This window comes from Raphanus sativus, chromosome 6 (assembly GCF_000801105.2).
Source record: "Raphanus sativus cultivar WK10039 chromosome 6, ASM80110v3, whole genome shotgun sequence".
NCBI classification, from domain to species: domain Eukaryota; kingdom Viridiplantae; phylum Streptophyta; class Magnoliopsida; order Brassicales; family Brassicaceae; genus Raphanus; species Raphanus sativus.
Window position 1 is genome coordinate 39,838,937 of NC_079516.1, and position 17,873 is coordinate 39,856,809.

The 17,873-nt window shown below is 34.1% G+C and overlaps 3 protein-coding genes across 7 annotated transcripts; 1 reads left to right on the plus strand and 2 right to left on the minus strand.

Moving 5' to 3' along the window:
* Positions 1-6: 6 nt before the first annotated feature.
* On the minus strand, positions 7-9,831 carry LOC130496142 (telomere repeat-binding factor 3-like). Of its 4 annotated transcripts, XM_056987962.1 has the most exons (8): positions 9,624-9,831; positions 2,661-2,699; positions 2,019-2,184; positions 1,709-1,944; positions 1,499-1,583; positions 1,120-1,203; positions 631-944; positions 7-538 (listed from the first exon to the last, which is right to left on the minus strand). In XM_056987962.1, the coding sequence occupies exons 1-8, from the start codon at positions 9,683-9,685 to the stop codon at positions 532-534; spliced, it is 993 nt and encodes a 330-aa protein (XP_056843942.1). In that variant the 5' UTR covers positions 9,686-9,831; the 3' UTR covers positions 7-531. The 4 variants fall into 4 exon arrangements, with proteins under 4 accessions (XP_056843942.1, XP_056843943.1, XP_056843944.1 ...); XM_056987963.1 differs by lacking the exon at positions 2,661-2,699 and having other exon boundaries at positions 8-538; XM_056987964.1 differs by lacking the exon at positions 2,661-2,699 and having other exon boundaries at positions 9-538; positions 2,019-2,194.
* Positions 9,832-10,659: 828 nt separating this feature from the next.
* LOC108810520 (protein CYSTEINE-RICH TRANSMEMBRANE MODULE 10-like) lies at positions 10,660-11,905 on the minus strand. 2 transcript variants are annotated; one of them, XM_056988055.1, is made up of 4 exons: positions 11,843-11,905; positions 11,577-11,690; positions 11,291-11,510; positions 10,660-11,046 (listed from the first exon to the last, which is right to left on the minus strand). In XM_056988055.1, exons 2-4 carry the CDS (start codon positions 11,620-11,622, stop codon positions 11,001-11,003), a joined length of 312 nt encoding a protein of 103 aa, XP_056844035.1. In that variant the 5' UTR covers positions 11,623-11,690; positions 11,843-11,905; the 3' UTR covers positions 10,660-11,000. The 2 variants fall into 2 exon arrangements, with proteins under 2 accessions (XP_056844035.1, XP_018438130.1); XM_018582628.2 differs by lacking the exon at positions 11,843-11,905 and having other exon boundaries at positions 11,577-11,770.
* Positions 11,906-15,073: 3,168 nt separating this feature from the next.
* On the plus strand, positions 15,074-16,460 carry LOC108808487 (F-box/kelch-repeat protein At2g22050-like). Its single transcript, XM_018580621.2, has one exon. It carries the CDS (start codon positions 15,112-15,114, stop codon positions 16,303-16,305), a length of 1,194 nt encoding a protein of 397 aa, XP_018436123.2. The 5' UTR covers positions 15,074-15,111; the 3' UTR covers positions 16,306-16,460.
* Positions 16,461-17,873: the final 1,413 nt, after the last annotated feature.

The window sequence follows — 17,873 nt, forward strand, 5'->3', positions numbered from 1 at the left end:
TGAGAAAAGTGACAAAAGGAAATGTTACAATCAAACTATGGGATCTTGGCGTTCAACCAAGATTCCGCAGCTGTTGGAGCGTTATTGCCGCTCAGTTTCTTCCATTGCATGTGTAAAGGATCTTAAGACTCTTTTTCTCTTCTATATCTCCCATAGTTTTTTTTCTTTGTTCATTTAAAATATAAGAACTAAACTTCTCCAAGAATGTATGGTCTCTCTTCTTGATCTTCTTAGTCTTCTTGTCTTGTGTGCTTTTTCCCCCGTATGAATCAAGAGTTTGTTTCTCCTACCGGTCTGGTCAAGCGTTGCCTCTTAGACATTTGCAGTTTTGAAACAAACATACACAAAAACAAAAGTGACTCAACCTTAAATTCAAAACTCAAAGAAAGAGAAATAAGTTTGTAAATGGGTTACGAGAAACCTCTGAAGTTATTACAAACACAGATAAATATAGCAATAGGAAAAAAGTTTAACATAATGTTCTTAGTTATAGATAACGATGTTACATTCAAGCTTTGACATTATGCAGCTTCACCACCTGCACAGAAACAAGAAGACACATAATACTTCGTCGATACCTCCTTTTTCATCAGGTTTGTGAAAACTAACAAATGATTTCTAAATTCTTACCAAGTTTGGCCATGCATCCAATCGTTCCAGACTTTCTTTACCGCCACTGCATAATCCTGCATAGCTTCGGCTTCTGCTTCAGCTCTATCTGCCTCTCTAGCCGCTTCTTCAGCTTCTGCCCTTGCAAATTCTGCTTCCTCCAGCGCTTTTGCAGCGGCTGCAGAAGCTTCTTTTTCTGTCATGCCGTTTATCTTAAATGCTTCTCCTTGTTTCTTAACACCATTCTCATTGCTTCCTACCAATAAGAGTTGAGGAGAGTTTTGTTCTGCTTCTGCAGCCGCATAGGTTGGAGCAATCTTGTATCTGTTATTTTTCTGAGACATCAACAAACACGCAAGATAAAACATAGTTAACTAACTCATTAGAAATTTTGATTATTGTTTTCTTTCGTTTCGTCTACAGATTATTTTATTCAATATTATCAATCAAACAATAACACTGAAGTTATTTTATTAGAATAAAGTTTTCGATCAAAGTGTCTTTTATTACCCTGATTATTGTTCCAACATTTACCAAATGCGTAAGTCTTGAAGCCACAAGCCGTTTCATACCCGGTTCCATATTGTTTTTCTCCTGAAAATAATTTACAGCCACACGTAAGTTCTTGATGGTTTGAATAAACAACTCAACGGATAAACATAGAAAAAAAGGCTCCGAACATCTCCAATGGAGCACTATTTTTTTCAATATATTGCAATTTAGAATAAGATAACTCTAAAAATAAAGTTAAAAATAACATTTTTGTAATAAAGTAATTCTATTATAGAATAACTCTGCTCTATCGTAGAGACATACCACTAAATTACTGTATTTTATAGTGGAATATAGAAAAAAAATAGTATTCTATTAGAGATTGTCTTAAGAGTACCTCAACACGAAGCAAGATCGACTTCTTGTTAGGAAGCAAAAGTTTCTTCCAGCTGGTAATAGCCTCCAATATAAATGTATCCACACTAGAAGAAAACATATTTTAAACTATCTTCAAGAAACTAAACTAAGTCTCCAAGCTTCATGATGCAAAACATCCGCAGCACTGGTCAGATATTATCTCATATATTAAAAGGAAAAACGTCAAAACCTTGTAAAGAGTCCTTCATCATCATCATTAACTGGAGATGCTGGAACAATCTGTTGTTCTCCACCATTATCATTAGCAGGAGATGCTGGAACAATCTCTTGTTCTCCATTATCATCGTTAGCCACAGCCACAATGGCAAGAGCTGTATCATCATCCTCATCCTGGTTTTGAAAAGCAATCTTAGCCTTCTTCTTCCTAGATCCAGATATACCTGCACCTATATTTCTCCATTTGTCCTGTCAAGTGTTTCAGACCCAAAACAAATGTAAGTTTCAACCTATCTCTTAAAGGTTATTGTCATTTTTATTACCTTGAGGTCCACGTTTGAGCGAGCCTTCAAATCTAGGCCATACTTGCTGTCTGAAAGTATGCCACGCCACTTTCCAGCTCCGTATTCACGTACTCCGTCTCTAAGAGCTTTTTCTTCTTTTGGTGTCCACATCTGCTTTGGGCCTCCCATTTCACAACTTTGTTTACTTTAAAGTTCTCCATAAACCCACAAAACATTGAAAACTATTAATGTCTCTACAACAAAATTACATTAATTACCGTAGTGAATTAAATATTCAATAGAAAATCCTAAAGATTACGAAGAAGAATGACAAGCGAGTAAAACGATAAAACTATCCATAGAAATGAAAAGAAGACACGCTCATCAAATAACATAATATTATAAAATACATTTTAACCTTTGTTTTGGATTTCAGTTTACATGGGATAAATTATAGATTTTTTGGGTGCTTGACTGGAACCTTTTAGTTTTTCCATTTTACAAATTTGCTTCAAACTTTGATTTTGTTTAGGCAAATTTTGAACTGATTCAAAAAAGGGGATAAATTTTACGAAATGGTAGAAGAATTTTTTTTTTTGATCATTTACTTAGCAAATCGAACATCGGATGATCTGTTCTCGATAAATTTTACGAAATAGTAGAAAATATTTTAACCGATACCTGGCAGATTGAGCGTTGGAAGATCTGCTGTCGGAAAATCTGTTGTCAGAAGAAAAACTATGATATGTCAACTGTAGGCGGCTCTTAAATGTTGTAAAAGATAGTTTTAAAGATTAGTTGTCATTTCAACTGGCGGCGGTTTTCGGAAGTTGTGAAAGTTTCTAGGGTTTTTAAGTATTTCGTGTCGGTTTTATTCAGTATCCTTTTATTTATAGAGTTGCCACAAACTTTAATTCTCATATCATTCAAAAATATCTTAACAAAAAAATTATTAAAAAATTGGATTAATTTTATAAAAATAACCAATATAGTAATATAAAATTTAGATTTTATTCTATTTTTAGTGATTTGCTGGTTATAAAAATTTTGTAGTATTTTTGAAAACTATTCTCTATAATGTCTTAATAATTATGGAAAAAATTGATTGCTTTCAAATAATTTCATCGGCTGTTTGAGTTTTAGGATTGTTAAAATATTAATTGAATTCTCAAATTAGAATTTTAGACAAATAATTTATAGTATATATAAAATAAACTAATCAGATCTCTTGGGGAAGAAACCAAAAACAATTTTATGTGAATTTTGTACTTTAAATTAAAAGTGAACAAATATCGTATTAACGGATAAAGTTGGATATGAGCTTATACAACAATAGTTCATTGTAATTATTGGAAATGGGTATGTTGAGGAATTGAGCGGCAAAGAATTCGATTATGGAAAGCACGAAGGAACTGGTGGATTAAACGTATAGATCAATATTTAAGATGGAAAATGATATGTTCTGGATAAAAGACCGTAAGGATAAATTTATAGAATTTTGATAGCTAAATTGATTTTTTCCATAATTTTGTCTAAGAGGAAAAATCGAAGTGATATCAAAGTATTTCCCGCTCCGATGCATGTTAGGCCTGGCGGATTTTCTTTATTAGTTTAATTATCATATATATGAATTACATCTGTTAATACAGAAGATGTTATTCTTTAACTGCTTAGACTATTGGTTAAAGAGAATCCTAATGTTAATTTTTTCATGGAAATATGAAATTAATTACAGTGATTTACAGCATAAGCTTGCTTACTCTGTATTTATAGCATTTTCTCATGATTTTTATTATGAGTAACTTGAATGTAAAAGTTGTAATTGTTCTTCAGTCACTAAATTCTCACATCTTGCCAGAGAAACAAACGAGATGTTTATAGCAACTCTAACAATAACACCAAATTTTAAATGAATGTCAAATACAGGTTTGGTTAAGGGTTAATTCTGTAAAGAAATCACCCTTGATAGTGCTTAGCACTAGCCCAAGACCGTAATACCCGAGAACCCGAAAGAACCAAGAGAATTTCTAAGTATGAAGAATTTTATGGAAGAACTCTCAAAAAGATTTAGAGAACTTTGAGTAGAACACTCTTTATTTCTTTAAGAACTTTCTTATTATTACACTTGTTCAACTTCTTGTGTTGTTACAAATGAGAGGATGAGGAGGTATTTATAGCCTCCTAAACTAGCTTACAAATATCTAGATTATTCTTACACAATCTCCTTACTTCCTAGATTTTTCTTTCTTACTCTCTAGATTTTTCTACTACATTTTCTAGATTTTTCTACTTAAGGAGGTGATGATAATTCTAGAAGGATTCTAGAATTTGAGCTTAATTTTGGGTTTAGTCCAATAAGAGTTTATTGGCCCATAATTAAGCATAACCCAAAATCAAGTTTAACTTCAATACTCCCCCTTAAACTTGATTTTGTCCACCATTCCGAGCTTCGAACGAAGTATCTCGAACTGACCTTTTGGTAGTGACTTGGTGAAGATATCAGCAATGTTGTCCTCGCTTCGAACCTCCAATGCTTCTATTGTTCCATCAAGCACCTTTTCTCTTATGAAATGATGTTCCAATTCAATGTGCTTCGTCCTTCCATGGAACACTGGATTATTGGCCAGCTTGATGGCACTTTGATTGTCTCCATAGATGGTAACTGATTTATTGATTGGCTGAAACAAGTCTTCAAGGAGTTTTCGAAGCCATATACATTCTTGGGCTGCAAGTGTTGAAGCTTTATACTCAGCTTCAGTAGTAGACAAAGACACCGTTGCTTGCTTCTTGCTGCACCATGAAATGCTTGTGTCTCCACATAAGAACACAAACCCCGAAGTTGATTTTCTATCATCTAAATCTCCACCAAAGTCAGCATCTGTGAAACCGTGAAGAGAAACCTTGGCATTATACTTGTACATCAGTCCCATTCCAAGAGTTGTCTTCACATACTTCAATATCTTCTTTGCTGCTTCTAGGTGTGGCTTCCTTGGTTCCTGCATAAACCGGCTTACAAGACCAACCGCGAAGGCAATATCTGGTCTTGTAATGGTTAAGTATAGAAGACTTCCAACAAGAGACCGATAAGGTTGGGGATTGGCTAACAAGGATCCTTCATCACGTTTGAGCCTTATGTTAGCATCCAATGGAGTAGAACGTACCTTTCCTTGATGTACTCCAAACTTGTCAACAATCCTTCTTGCATAACTTTGTTGACCGATAAATATTCCATCCTTTAACCTTTCGACCTCTAGACCAAGAAAGTGGTTCAGCTCGCCTAACTTCTTCATCTCAAACCTCACCGACATATCCTCTTGTAGACGAGCAATTTCAGCATTGTCATTTCCAGTGATGATCATATCATCCACGTAGAGGAGAACTACTACGTGAACTCTTCCACTTTTCTTGAAGAATAGGCTTGGATCAGCACTTGATGCCATATAACCGCAAAATTGAAGAAATTGAGCAAGCTTTCCATACCAAGCTCGTGGAGCTTGTTTTAGCCCGTACAAGGCCTTCTTCAACTTGCACACATGGTTAGGATACTCTTGTGATTCAAAACCAGGTGGTTGCTCCATAAATATTTCTTTATCAAGCTCACCATAGAGAAAAGCATTCTTCACATCTAACTGCCATAATTTCCATCCAAAGCTTGCAGCTAAAGATAAGAGTGAGCGTACCGTAGTCATCTTTGCTACTGGACTGAAGGTCTCATCATAATCTTCTCCGTACTTCTGAGAGAACCCTCGAGCAACCAACCTTGCTTTGTATCTATCAATGCTTCCGTCTGCCTTTCGCTTTAGTCGATACACCCATTTACAAGAAACAGGCTGGGCATCTTTGGGTTTTGGAACCAAATTCCAAGTTTCATTTTTCATAAGAGCATCAATCTCCTCCTTCATTGCGGTCATCCATTCCTCAACTCCTTTTGCTTCTTCATAAGATGATGGTTCATCTTCATCTAGAGGAGCTGCAAAGTAACAAGAGTAAGTGGTGACGAACCTTTCATCTCTGAACCGAGCAGGTTTGACGATGTTCCTTTTCGGTCGTTGATTGGCGAGAGAACCATGATCATGCTCCTCTTCTTCATCTTGGTCAATGCTCCCCCTTTCACCTTGAGTCTCCTTTTCAAAGCTTTCATTATCACTTGAAACTTGAATAATTTGTTCATCAGTCTTAGAGGAACTTGAACCATCTTGCTCATCTAAGACTTGATGTGGTCCATAGTAGGATGAAACTTCGTTAAAGACAACATCACGAGACACTGTGTATTTATGTGTCTCTGGATCCATACACCTCCAGCCCTTCCGTTGTTCATCGTAACCGACAAAGATACACTTCTTTGCCTTTGCTTCCAACTTTGTTCTTTGAGAGTCAAACACATGGACGTAGCAGACTGATCCAAATATCCTGAGATGCTTCACCGTTGGCTTCTTCCTGTGAATCATCTCGTAAGGTGACTTCATGTTGTTTGGACTGAGTGGCATTCGGTTGATGACATAGGCTGCGCATCTCATGCCTTCTGCCCATAAGGCCTTAGGCAAATTCTTATCATGTAGCCAGCTTCTGCACGTCTCGGTTAGATGTCTAATTTTTCTTTCTGCTACTCCATTTTGTTGAGGTGTATATGGACATGTAAATTCTCTCTTAATACCTTCTTTTTGGCAAAAAGAGAGAAACTCCTTTGACATAAACTCTCCTCCATTATCCGTCCTTAGAGCCTTCAGCTTTCGACCAAATTCTCCTTCCACGGTGACCTTGAATTCTTGGAACTTTTGAAATACTTCTGATTTCTCCTTCACAAAGTATACCCAAGTGTACCTTGAGAAATCATCTACGAACAGCAACATGTAGCGAAACCCGGAATAGGAGGATGTTCTCGTTGGACCCATCAAATCACTATGGACCTTCTCCAATGGACCACTGCATCTTGAGGTTGAATGATCAAATGGAAGTCTATGTGACTTTCCATATTGACAACCTTCACAAATTTTTCCTCCATCTTGAATCTTTAACTTTGGAAGCCCATGAACCAAGTCTTTATTCACCATGACTTTAAGCTTGGTCATATTTATATGGCCAAGTCTTGCATGCCAGATGGAAGCATTGTCATTTGTACTCATCTTTTCCACATAGGCGTGTGAGACCGATAAAACGTACAAATCTTTGACGCGTGCTCCAGTGTGAACAACATCCGCCTTTAATTCTTTAATATTCCTTAAGAACTTAACGTCTCTTGGGCCAAATAGAACATAGTTACCTGAGTCAACCGCATTCACCACCGAAAGAAGATTTTTCTTTACTCCAGGGACATGGTACACATTCTTGAGGGTGATCGGCTCTTCATCATCTCCTTTAATGACAACAGTCCCTTCCTTCTCAACTCGATGGATAGAATTATCGGCAGTAATAATAGCTTCTTTCCCATCATGACGTTGAAGACTAGAAAATAACTTCTCGTCTCCGGTAATATGATGGCTACAACCCGAGTCTACGATCCAGTCATTTCTCAAGTTCTTAGTTGTGAGTGTACCTGGATGTGTAGCCTCCACCGTGAAACATTTCCCCCATTCTTCGTCTTCAATATGAGTTTTTGACTCCACCATATTTGTTTCCTTCAACTTGACTCGACAATCTCTTTTGAAATGCCCAAGCTTTCCACACCGGTAGCACTTGAACTTTTTCTTATCCATGGAAGATCTTTCACTTCCATCATTGTGTCTTGAACCTCCATCTTTGTTTTTCGCCTTGAAGCTTTGTTGTCTCCGAGCTACAAAGGCGCTTCCCGAGTCATCAGTAATTTTAACTCCTGACATTTGCATGGCTAATGACTCTTGCGAAGCTAGCAAATTCTCAAACTCTTCCAAGGACGGCTGTGTAGCCCATCCTTGAACCGAAGTCACAAACGGTGTATACTCGGGCCGTAGACCTCGAATAATAGACCGTTTCAACCGTGCTTCAGAAATTGACTCCTCCGGATTTAGAGTATTAATCTCAGAGCATAGGTTCTTTACCTTGATGAAGAACTCTGAAATTGAAGACTCCCCTTGCTTCGCATTCGCAAGCTCATTCTCTAATAATTGTAGCTTAGCCTCATTCTTCTTGTTGAACAATTGATCTAAAGCTTGCCAAATGGAACTAGCGGAAGTACACCTTGAGACATGCTCAAATATGCTTGCAGATATGGACCTCTTCAAAGCAAACTCCGCCTTGGCATTCTTCCGTGTCCACTCCTTTGTCGCTTCCGGGGTTGCAGCATTTCCTCTTGGTGGTGTTGTGCTGTTACCACCGACGACATCCCATAAGTCCTCACTCACCAGGTATGACTCCATGCATGACTTCCATAATCGGTAGTTAGATTGGTTTAGGATTTCCATTCCCAATCCAACAACACGACCCGTTGATTCCATACTTAGAATAAACCCGAGCTCTCTTTAAAACCCGATCTTGAAGAGCACAAGATTAGCTTGGCTCTGATACCATGTAAAGAAATCACCCTTGATAGTGCTTAGCACTAGCCCAAGACCGTAATACCCGAGAACCCGAAAGAACCAAGAGAATTTCTAAGTATGAAGAATTTTATGGAAGAACTCTCAAAAAGATTTAGAGAACTTTGAGTAGAACACTCTTTATTTCTTTAAGAACTTTCTTATTATTACACTTGTTCAACTTCTTGTGTTGTTACAAATGAGAGGATGAGGAGGTATTTATAGCCTCCTAAACTAGCTTACAAATATCTAGATTATTCTTACACAATCTCCTTACTTCCTAGATTTTTCTTTCTTACTCTCTAGATTTTTCTACTACATTTTCTAGATTTTTCTACTTAAGGAGGTGATGATAATTCTAGAAGGATTCTAGAATTTGAGCTTAATTTTGGGTTTAGTCCAATAAGAGTTTATTGGCCCATAATTAAGCATAACCCAAAATCAAGTTTAACTTCAATAAATTCACATTTGGGTTTTTGGGAGCATAATAATTTTAGTCTCATTGGAATATTATAAAAATTTGGTTTGGTCTAGGTTCGAGTTTACTAAGGTTCGGCTCGTGTTTAGTAAATCATGTGAAAACCGGTTGTATAGGCTCGGTTCTAAATCGGGTTTAAGTTATCTTTTTTTAACACCCGGGTTTAAGTTACCCAGAACACTCATTTCTACTCTAAATACACTCAATTAACTTGAATGAGTGAATTTATGACTTCGTCGATGACTGAAATCATCAAAATAAAACAAGGACTTGTCGTACAAAAACTTCTACAAACCAATCATACTCTTAACGATAACTCATATAGAAAAAATTATGCTAAGTACAAAGAAAAAATAAAACTCATATGTAATGATAAAAACTCAAACGTGAAAACAATATATATCGTAACTCTTAGTGATATACAAAAATACTATGCTAACAACAAGAACAAACATGAATACATAAAATAATGAGCTAACAACAAATCAAAAACAAATTTCAAAATAAACTTGCAGATCTTGTGCTAACAACAAAGAATATACATAGAACAAATTATATATGCGAGAAGGAGGTTCAAATTTATTGTCTAAACAATCTAACCCAATAAACCCGAATCAAAACATGATTGGTTTTTTCATGAGTGCGTACATATCAAGTACATAGAAGAATTACACATACTTGTGAATGATCCTTCCAGTTTCTGAATGAGGAGATGAACAGCGATGATTTTGTCTTTCCATTTGGAAAAATCAAATAAACGATATAAGATTTTGTATTCCAGGTTTTAAAATAGCTGAAGGGATGAAGTGAAATTGGAGTGAATATTTGAGGGTTTGGAGATTTGATGCTTGAATCGAGTTATGGAAAAAAAATTTATAAAGAAAGTATGAACTCGGTTATGAATATACTCTATCGTTTTCAGATATATACCATACTGATCCGAACACCCATAATACCCAAATTTAAGGATCCAATCAGTTAGCAAAACCCATACCTGACCCATACCGCTTTTATTGAACCATTTCGGTTCGAGTTATCGGATTCGGTCTATTTTTCTTGGCATACCAAATTTAGTGTTTTGGTATTCTCAATTTTTATTTCTAATTATATCACATCAAACTAAATATTATATATATATATATATATATATGTATGTACATTAAGTAATTTAGTACTTTAGTTTATTGTAATAACTAACTTCTATTCAGATTTTATGTTCAATTGTTAAAATATTATAGTTTTATGTTCTCAATGTTATATATAATTTTGTTTTGACTGAGTTATATATTTATTTAACTTTTGTTTAAAATAATTTATATTTATTTATTGTTATTTATAAATTTAAGTTAATAAATATTAATTTAAATATTATTAAATATAACACAATAAGATATAATTTTTAATATTTAGTGTTATGAATAGTTAGCAAAAATTGGTATAGTACGATTCACAAAACACCAAATTTAATAAAATAGTGTAGTTTGGAATCAAATTGAAAATCAGTAAACATTAAATTTGATGTTTTAAAGTCTCATTGGAGTTGACCGTATTTTATGTTCCTCTACTGGAAAATGAATGCATTTATACAAAAGTCAGTTCACTTAACATATACAGAAGATGAACACTAACACTTAATTAAATAATAGTCAGAAACATTTAAATTTGTGTACAAATACCAAACAAAACTTAAAAATCATAAGGACTTAAACAAATACATATTTTAATTTTTGATTTGCGAAATTATGAATTTCGGTCAAGAACATTTTGGTAATTTTAAAACAAACAATAGTAAAAGTAAAATAAAACAAGAACTTAAATAAAATTCTAATTCAAAGCCAGATATAGATAAAAATAAAGAACACGAACAAACACAGAACGCTAACGCACATATACACACACATAAGGAGAAGATGTCTAAATGTCAAACACGTCTTTAAGAAACAATTATAACTCATCTCTTCTTCTTTTTTAGCACGTAATAATTATAATCTTGTTTCATAAAATACGATGGCATCCTGAAAACGGTCAACGGGCGAATATCATCTCAATCTTCAATCAGAAGCAAGCTTCCAATAGAAAGCAACAGCAGAGCATAGCCAAACTGTAACACAAACACACACATACATATAAGTTACATTCACTAGCAAACATATGGACTTTAGATGGCTGCACTAGACGAGCGAGTCAGTTCGTTTGCGAACTGGACCGTTCTATTTCTTCATGAAAACGGTCCACGTTTCTGACCAAAGTTTATGAATGGTGTATAAAAAGTGGTAGTGACCAAGTTCGGTTGCAACCATTCAAAGCCATATTATATTAAAGCAAAAAAGAGAGAGTCAACGCACCATCCTTCGACAAATCCTGATTCTTTCTTTTTCTTTTGTGGAGCCTGACCATATTGTGGTGGTGGGGGACCCTGATAAGGATACTGCGGCGGAGGACCTTGAGGATATTGCGGCGGAGGATACCCTTGTGCTGGATATGCCTGACCGTATCCCTGAGGTGGTGGAGGATATCCTGCCGGAGGATATCCCGGTGGTGGATATCCTTCCTTTGGAGGATACCCTATATGCATAACAACCACAACATTAGAATTCAAGAAACAAAAAAAAAGGATAAGAAGGGAATTACCTTGAGGAGGAGGAGCACCAACGGGGTGTTGTTGATCTTGATACATCTTCTCTGATATCCTCTTGTCTGAGGTGTCTACCCTTCTTTATATCGATATATATCTGCTTGTCGTCGCTGTGAAATGGTATAAAAATAGGATTATTGATAATAATGATGATAATAAAGGAGGTTTAGGAGACAAAAGACATGTTCTCTCATGGACTAATCTTAGATCTTATAGATTATTAACTAAAAAAATATTACAAGTGAGAGGACGACCAACTCACTTTATGGAATCATTCAAATTAAAATGCTATAGAAATTTCACCCATTAAAAAGATGACTTTTCCATATTCAAGTTGATACAAAATATATAATGATCTCTTCGCATAATTGATGACTACACATGGAGAAAAAGCATAATCTTTAGGATCCTAATCTTTATTGGTCAAGATCATTCTTTTCTGCCAAATGCATCATGTAATTGGAACTGAATTCTCTCATAAACGATCTATTATATTAATTTTATTAAAGCTACAAACGGGTCAATTTCTACAGACCATATCCAAAAACTCAATACAGATTTTTGTTGATTAAGGTTGATTATTTGAACATTTTTGAAATTAAGGTTTTAAAAGTACATTTTAGCCAAGACTAAAACTGTTTTAATGTATTACCAGATTTTGACCGGCACATCCGTGCGGATATTTTTTCATTTTAAAACTATATAGTTTTGATATTATTACAACCTTTAAAAATATAAATTTTCCATTTTAATAAGATATATTGTGTAACTCTATAATATTATTGTTAGATTTATTATTCGACATTATTAACATATAGTTATTTTTAATAAATTTGATTTTGTTATTATTTTAGTTACTTACTAATATATTTCGAGTTAGACACCATAAAATAACAAAGAATCTCTTTCGAAATATATTTTTCTTTAATTTATACATTTTACATATAATACATTTTTAAAATTTTTTATTTATATATCGAAAAGATATATATTTAATATAATTTATATTTATATGTTGTGTTTAAAAATATACTTTAAGATATATCATTTTAGTATTCTACGGGATGTAACCCTATTATTTTAGTATATTTTATACATAGTAGTATTTATCATATTATTTTAGTAAATTTTATTGATATATGATATTTTGGATGTTATGATATTAAGTTTTACTTTTTATTTTTTATAAATTAATATTTACAAATATGAGATTACTTTAATTTTTAACATAGGATGTAGCCCTATTATTTTTAAAATAATATATATTCCACTTTAATGATATATATTGTGTAACTCTATAATATTATTGTTAGATTTGTTATTTGGCATTATTAATATATTGATTTTTAATAAATTTTACTTTGTTATTAATTTTAGTTACTTACTAATATATTTTTAGTTAGGCACTAAAAAATAATAAGGAATCTCCTTCAAAACACGTTTTCTTTAATTTATAAATTTTACATATAATACATTTTTAAATATATTTATTTATATTATCGCAAATTTATATATTTAGGATAATTTATATTGACATGTTGTGTTTAAAAAATATACTTTAAGATATGTTATTTTACTATTTGACAGGATTTAGCCCTATTATTTTAGTAAATTTTATACATAGTAGTATTTATTATATTATTTTAGTAAATTTTATTGATATATGATATTTTGGATGTTATGATATTAAGTTTTCTTTTTTATTGTTATTAAATTATATTTATAAATATTAGATTACTTTAATTTTTAACATAGTTTGTTTTTTGTATTGCATTCCAAAGAGTTATTTTTATTATATATGATTTTATCTCTGGTAAAATTTGAAATATTAATATTTTGAGTTTGAATATTTATTTCAAATTTTATATTTTGTCAAGAAATTTTTTAAAAATTACACAACAATTTTTGAGTCTAGAAAATTACATGAATCTTGAACCTTTTTTGTTACTACATTAATACATTATTAATTTTTTTTAAAATTGAAATTTTGGTAAGACTTTTTTTTATATTTTTGTTAAAAATTTAGTAGGATTTTGATAGATTCTTTTTCAACATGTTTTGTTCATTAAAAATAAAATTTACATTTATAGTTGGTTTATATTAATGCAAATAATCAAATATGTCATATTAATTAATTTATAAGTGGTCCTAATATCTTGTTAACAATAGATAAAATATATGATCCTAAATTAATAGATTGTATACATAATATAATTATAAATTTTTAAAAATAGTATAGAAATTTTATTTTATTGTTTTATAATAATATTTTAATTACTATTTATTTATAATAATAGTATATTACTAATTATGAAATTAATTAATGTGTAATTTAAAAAATATATTTTAAAAGGCTATTAAGATGTTGTTAGATTCTTTTACAACAGACTTTGTTCATTAAAAAAATCTATAGTTGTTTTTTTATTAATGTAAATAATAAAATATGTCATAATAATTAATTTATAAGTGAAAATAAAAATTAAATAATATTTTTTTAAAAAAATAATCTAATATAACTTGTTAAAAGTAGATAAAATGTAGGATCCTAAATTAACAGATTAGATTTTTCTCATAAAACTGTCTTTTTGTTTTTGTTTTTGTTGGCGTGTTTGAAACTAATGAACATCTTGTTGTTTTCTTTTACATTTCATAGTTTGTTATTTTTAGAGGCGGGCAAAAAAAACGAACTGAACCGACTCAAACTGAACTAACCGAACCGAAACTGATCTGAACCAAACAAACGTCTATTATTAAATAATTTGGTTTAAGATTTTTCCAACACAAACCAACTGAACCCGAAACCAATATGAATCGAATCGAATTAAACTGAACCAATAAACCAATGTGTTTTTGTTATTATTTGAATCAAACATACTAACAATATACAATATACTAAAATCCTAAGACTGAAGTTATTGTTTTATTAACGATGTTGATTTTTCTAAAAAATTACTTTAGTTAAATTTGATTTGATTTTGTTCTTATAAACTTTTTGTGGTTTTAAAGTTTTTTCATTTTTTTAGATTTAATTTACCTAATTTATTTTAAGAGACATTATTAACGATATTTTATTAATTTCTATTTATTTTAATTAATTTTTACTTGATTGCATTCCTATAAACTTTGTGGTTTCAAAAGATTTTTGTTTTAGTTTTATATTAGATTAAGATTATTTAATTATTTTTCTCATAGTACATGACCATGAATTTACGTTTTAAATATGATTTTTCTTTAAAGAACTAAATTAGGAGAATCTGATTGAACCAAACCAAAATACAAACCAAGCCGAATACAAACCGAATCGAAACCGATTTAAGCCAAATTAATTTTGGTTTACTTTCAGTTGGAAAATTTCTAAAATCGAATTAACCAAAGCGAACCGATAAAATACCGAAATATTCATCCCTAGTTATTTTACCCTAAATGCTACAACATGCCGGGTGTAGAAACCAGTAAAGAACATCTTGCTGTTTATCTCCAAACATCTTGGCGGTTTAGGGTTTGTTTAAATACCATCATCTTATATAATGCATGCAAGAACAAACTTTTTCAGTCTCTAATGTTGAAACAATAATGTCTAACTCCAAACACACAACCCATCCTCCTCCGCCGCAGCCGCCGTCGCTTTTTTCATTACCTGAGGAAATAGTTTTGAGTTGCTTGGCCCGCGTCCCAGAAATGTATCACCTAAATCTCTTATTGGTCTCAAAAAACCTAAGAGCCCTTGTTCGCTCGCTGCCTGAGTTCAAACGACTACAACCCGTCCCCCACAAGCACTCCCTCTATCTATGTTTCCTAGGAAACGACAACTCATCCTTCCACTGGTTTACCCTCACAACAACAAGAACAACGGACTATCGCTTATTTCTGAACCCAACTCCCTTCCCTTCTCATCCTAAGTACGGTTCTTCAACCGTTGTCTCAGTGGGGTCAAAGATCTTCTTCATCGGCAGATATTACGAACCTTCCTCGGATCTATGGATCCTCAACACGCGATCTGGAAACATGACTCAGGGACCAAGCATGAGCGTGCCTCGAGTATGGGGCGGTGCAGCTGTGGGAGTGGTCGACGGGAAGATATACGTCATCGGAGGAGGCGTACCCTTCTCTGACGGAAGGTTTCAGATTCAGGAAGAGACCCAAGTTGAAGTTTTCGATCCAAAGTCGGGAACCTGGGAGCTTGCGGGGGCGGAGTACGGGCGTAAAGCCTTACGGTGTAGTGCCTCGGTGGAGGGGAAGGTTTATATGGTGGAGAACAACGAGATAGATGTGTACAACCCGCGAGAAGGTGAGAGAGAACGGATGGTTCATATGGTGAGCCATACACTCGCGGAAGGTGGAAGAAAGGAAAGGTTAAAAGCTTATGCTACGGTGCGTCACTTGTGTGTGGTGGAGGATGTTCTCTTTGCTCTCTTTGACTGGCATGGGAGGATTATGTGGTTTGACACAAAGTGCAATGTATGGAGGAGATTGGTCGGTCCTGGTGGGAATAAACTGCGAATCTCTCCTGTGGGTGCGATGGCGGAACACGACGGAAAGCTAGCGGTTTTGGAGCTGTGTGATGTAATGGAAAAGGATTTAACCATTAGCACGAGTGTTCGGTGTGAGTTGGTCTCGTTGCAAAGAGCTGGAGACAGGATTTGTGGGAAGGTCGATTGGTCTGGTTCTGTGGGTACAGTCCCATACTTGTTTCGTTTTCTGCATTGTGTAGCTGTTTCCAATTGATTGATACAATAATAGTATATTATGTGTTCTTGAAAGCAATGTGTTTGTAAAACTCATGTGTGGTTACTGAAGAAAATAGATTGGTGATCTCTTGTTTGTTCCTTGGATTGTCGTCATCTTACGTTATGTAAGTTGATAATGTTATAGTTTACAAAAAAAAAAGTTGATAATGTTAGTCTAACTTGAGTTTCACATCATTGATAACTACACACACGGAGGAAGATAGTGATATTAGTCTAACTTGAGTTTTAAGTCAACGATGACAACATTCCTACAATGTTACAAGAGTCTCTAGCTTTGGATTGTTTTGTGGAATGCTGATGAAGGGAATGCATCAGAATCGGTCAGTCAGTGGTATTGTCCTTGGTGGCTTCTTCTTTAATCCTACAAAGACCATTTACGAAATAAAGAGCTGGTTTTTTTAAGAACATTACAAAATACAGAGCTTATGAGATTAGACCCCTATAGATTTAAAATGTAATCACAATGAAGCCAAAAACCTTTACGTAGAGAAGATGCGAACGTAGTTGTAGAGAATCGACCTTGGCTCTCTTGTAATCAAAGATTCAAACACGGAAATATGTTTGCCGAGTTCTTCTCCAAACCGGAGACAAACTCAATATCACTATGAATCAAATAGGTTACAAGCTTCGCACTAGTTGCGTGTTCTATGAGAGATATGTATTTGTTGTCTCTTACAACCTAGAGTAGAGACCTCTTTATATACTAGAGTCGATCATGTTATTCCTTGTTGTATAAGGAATATCATGTTACAAACCGACAGAGAAATATATTCCTAATTGGACTTAGACTAATGTCTTTATGTCTTGTTTCAGGTCCAAACCCGAAGCCCACCAGCAGGCCCAAGAGACACAAAGTCTCACATTCTCCACCTTGGCTCTTGGGCTCTCTCGACTTCTCCGCTTCTCTATCTCTTTCTCTCTTTCTCTCTGCGAAATGAAAACCAGAAGCTTCGACGAGCTTGCCGCATCGTCCTCTCCGAACACCGTCTGTTCCTCGACGCAGTCTTCACCGGAGTTGCATGCTATCTCCGATCCGTGCTTCTCTCTTCCGCCTTGGTTGTATCCTCTCTCCCTCTTCGATTCCCTGTGACCAAGACAAGACCCCGACTTCACCGTCGCTTGTCTTCACCGGCGATTGCTTCCACCGCCATCACCATTGATATCTCAGGTCCCGTTTTGCTCCTCCTTGTCTTCTTCCTTAGACGTTTGAGCAAAGCTCTGACCTTTTGATTTCAATTTTTTCAGCTTGTCTCTTGATGAATCCAGTAAGACGTTTACTCCTCGTGATTCCCCGGTAGCAAACAAACCTTATTGCTACCTCACGACACCTTTGAAGGACCAAAACCAGATTAGTCAAATGGTCAAAAGGTATCTTCTTTTGCTTTGACTTTTCTTCTTCCTTTATACGTGTAATAAGCTCTCCTTGAAAACCTGTAATGAAAGATTCCTTTGCTAAATAATTAAACATTTGTCCTTGTTTAATGTTGTAGCTTGCGTTGGCGTTGACGTCTCTTCACCATCGTCACTTCCGTTTAGGTAGCCAAA

What these genes read in the sequence shown, in the direction of transcription:
- LOC130496142 (XM_056987962.1), bottom strand. Translation starts at nt 9,685, where the DNA reads ATGGAAAGACAAAATCATCGCTGTTCATCTCCTCATTCAGAAACTGGA. An exon ending in GATGAAGGACTCTTTACAAG is followed by an intron (nt 1,584 to 1,708) that starts GTTTTGACGTTT and finishes GTTTTCTTCTAG; the next exon opens with TGTGGATACATTTATATTGG. An exon ending in CGATCTTGCTTCGTGTTGAG is followed by an intron (nt 1,204 to 1,498) that starts GTACTCTTAAGA and finishes AATTATTTTCAG; the next exon opens with GAGAAAAACAATATGGAACC.
- LOC108810520 (XM_056988055.1), bottom strand. Translation starts at nt 11,622, where the DNA reads ATGTATCAAGATCAACAACACCCCGTTGGTGCTCCTCCTCCTCAAG. An exon ending in TGGTGCTCCTCCTCCTCAAG is followed by an intron (nt 11,511 to 11,576) that starts GTAATTCCCTTC and finishes TTATGCATATAG; the next exon opens with GGTATCCTCCAAAGGAAGGA. An exon ending in TCAGGATTTGTCGAAGGATG is followed by an intron (nt 11,047 to 11,290) that starts GTGCGTTGACTC and finishes TTTGTGTTACAG; the next exon opens with TTTGGCTATGCTCTGCTGTT.
- LOC108808487 (XM_018580621.2), top strand. Translation starts at nt 15,112, where the DNA reads ATGCAAGAACAAACTTTTTCAGTCTCTAATGTTGAAACAATAATGTCT.